At 60.4% G+C, this 2,742-nt stretch overlaps 1 protein-coding gene across 1 annotated transcript in view; it reads right to left on the reverse strand.

Annotated features, from left to right (window-relative positions):
* Positions 1-2,112, reverse strand: part of Sik1 (salt-inducible kinase 1) — a 21,695-nt gene extending 19,583 nt beyond the window's left edge. The window contains exons 1-7 of the mRNA XM_013027352.1: positions 2,007-2,112; positions 1,715-1,876; positions 1,489-1,613; positions 1,281-1,404; positions 706-929; positions 357-506; positions 15-125 (exon numbers count right to left, since the gene is read on the reverse strand). Of these exons, the coding sequence (XP_012882806.1) occupies positions 15-125; positions 357-506; positions 706-929; positions 1,281-1,404; positions 1,489-1,613; positions 1,715-1,876; positions 2,007-2,067 (957 nt within the window). The 5' untranslated portion in view covers positions 2,068-2,112. The remainder of the gene's footprint in view (positions 1-14; positions 126-356; positions 507-705; positions 930-1,280; positions 1,405-1,488; positions 1,614-1,714; positions 1,877-2,006) is intronic.
* Between the last annotated feature and the right edge of the window lie 630 nt (positions 2,113-2,742).

Below are 2,742 nucleotides of genomic sequence, written 5' to 3' on the forward strand. Positions count from 1 at the left end.
GCGGGCTTCCGTACCTGCAGGTCGCAGTCCAGCTCCGCCTGCAGGACAGACTGCGCCAGGGCCTGGGGCTGTGGGCACAGCAGGGACGGTCGGAAAGGGTCACTGGGGAAGCCGTCGTGTGGAGCCTGGGGAGGCAGGGAGGAGGGGTGGTGTCAGAGACCAGCCCAAGCCCGCTTCCAGCAGCAGCCAGGGGAGCCGGGCCGGTGCCGCGGCAGGGCTGGCTCTTTCTGGGGAGACCACAGGCGCAAGTTAGGAGGTGCAGGACAGCAGCGGGGGTGATGAGAAGTAAGCAGCCACCGGGCAGACTGGACCCCCACTCCCAACACAGAGGCCCTGCGCCAGGCGGAGGGGCTCACCTCCAGCCCGCTGAGGTCTGAGCTCCTGGGCCGAGGCTGCCGGGCGGGCAGGGGCCGGGCGGGCAGCTGTGAACTGCGATGCTCCCTGAGACGCTCGAGCAGGAGGTAGTAGATGGCGGCGAAGTGGTTGTAGCTGCTGTTCTGCAGAGACTGGGGACGTAGGCGTGGGGTGAGCGCGGCCGCCTCCCTCTGCGGGGCCACCGAGGCTCCCCTTCGAGGCTGCTCCGCGTTATTCCTGGGCAGCCGTCAGGAGCGGACAGGCCGGCCCTTAAATGAGCCACTCCCCCAGTGGCCACGGGTGGGGTGCGGGGTGAGGCGGTCAGGACAGGGGGCGGCCCAGCCCGCTCACCTCCACCGTCCTCTGCCGGTCGATGCCCAGGGCCTGCATGATGCCCAGCGCCTGCTCGTTGTAGTCGCCCAGGTTGGAGGAGTAGGCCTGCGTGGAGAGGGCAGGGCCAGGCCGCGGGGCTAGCGTGGGGTCCGCCTGCATCCAGCGGTGCTGGCGGATCTGGGCGATGGAGATGCGTTTGGTGGGGTCCACCGCCAGCATGCGGCGGATCAGCGTCTCACAGTCTGCAGGACACACAGGAGTTCTGGGGTGGCCGCCCTGCAGGCACCTTGTGCCCCCCACCAGGTGAGGCCCCAAGGAAGTCTGGGCTGCGAGCAGCCGTGGTGCCCGCCGTAGGTCCAGGCCCAGGGACGTGCTGGGCAGGGCCCTCGGGCCCCGATGCGGACGTGCCCATGCGCAGGCGCCTGGGCAATGAGCGAGGGCGGTGCTCCCGCCTGCTAGGTGAGGCACGGGAAAGCATCGGTGGTCAGGTTTCTCTGGCAGCCCAGTCATCTGGGCCCAGTTCCCAACAGCAGATGGGAGACGAGCCCCTTCCCCCCAAGCCACGCCCCTGCTGGCCGGCTGGGCTCACTCACCTTGAGACATGAAGAAGGGGATTCGGAAGCGACCCTCCAGCACCCGCTGTCTCAGCGTTGGCAGGTTGGGCCCATCAAAAGGAAGAGAGCCACACACCAGGACATACAGCACAACGCCGAGGCTCTGGGAAGAGGAAGCGGCCGGGTCAGGGCCTGGCAGGCCACGGGACCTCCCCCGGGGAAGCGGGGTCCACACATGGGCACCTACCCAGATGTCCAGCTGGGGGCCTTCATACTCTTTTCCCTCAAAGACTTCGGGGGCTGCGTATGGGGGACTCCCACACCATGTGGACAGGGGCTCTCCAGGATTGTAGAAATTCCCAAACCCAAAATCTGAAAGGCAAAGAAATCATGTCACTAGCCCGGAGACGGCTCCGGCGTGAGGTGGGCCGGCCCGGCTCTCGCTGCCCGCCCCGCTCGGCCCCGCCCCTTACCTGCCAGCTTGATGTCCATGTTGCCATCCAGCAGCAGGTTCTCTGTCTTGAGGTCCCGGTGCACAATGTGGTGGTCATGGCAGTACTCCACGGCAGACAGAATCTGCCAGAACTTCTTGCGTGCCTCGTTCTCACTGAGGTGTCCATTGGAAGTCAGATAATCTGGGGAGACGCAAAGCAACGCTCTACCCCACGATTCAGAGTGTGCCCGCAGCGGAACGCTGGGTGAGTGGCGCGTAGGCCCAACATCGGGAGGGCAGCTTCGACAGGCAGGAAAGCAAGCGTTGCTTACCGAACATCTCTCCGTTTTTTGCAAACTCAGTGACAATATAAAGCATATCCTTCGTCTCCATAACCTACAAAAACAAAACAAAACAAAAACCAGACCTGACATTTAGCCCTATGAGAAAGGAACCAACTGCAGGAGGACTAACTCCTTGTGAACCCCAGTAAACCTTTTAACTTCCCCAGGACAAGTCCACTCATCATTAAGGGGGAACAGGAAAAATAAAAAATAAAGCTTATATACTGAAGATACAAATAAGAAAATTCTTGCTCAGAGAGAGCAAGCAACTTCAAGACTCAGCCACGCGGGCTGCGGGCTGCGGGCTGAGCTCAGCGGCTCTGGCTGGGCTCTGGCCCAGGCCAGCTCACACCCCCGGGGCTCTGTGGGAGATGGCCTCTCTGGAATCCTGTCCACCTTCTTCCAAAGGCCTAGCAGGCAACAGGTTGTTTAAGCCAATGGCCAGAACAATCAATGGCCCGTTCCCATGCACTGCCAAATGCGTTGGCATGAGAACTGGGCTTTGCTAGGTAAGCTATAGGGACTTGAAATCCTCAGCATCTGTCTGTGTCAACACACACCTTAAAAGTTTACTCACTGACGAAGAATTCTGTACTCCCTTCAAACAAAAGGACTTCAAACCTCATTAAGAAACAAGATAGAACTCAAGTCTTTAGTACTGGAAATAAAACAATCTTGTGTCTTTATATTATAAAATATTTCAGAACTAGAGAGGTAATATTCT

The sequence above is a fragment of the Dipodomys ordii genome, unplaced genomic scaffold (assembly GCF_000151885.1).
Source record: "Dipodomys ordii isolate 6190 unplaced genomic scaffold, Dord_2.0 Scaffold103, whole genome shotgun sequence".
NCBI classification, from domain to species: Eukaryota; Metazoa; Chordata; class Mammalia; order Rodentia; family Heteromyidae; genus Dipodomys; species Dipodomys ordii.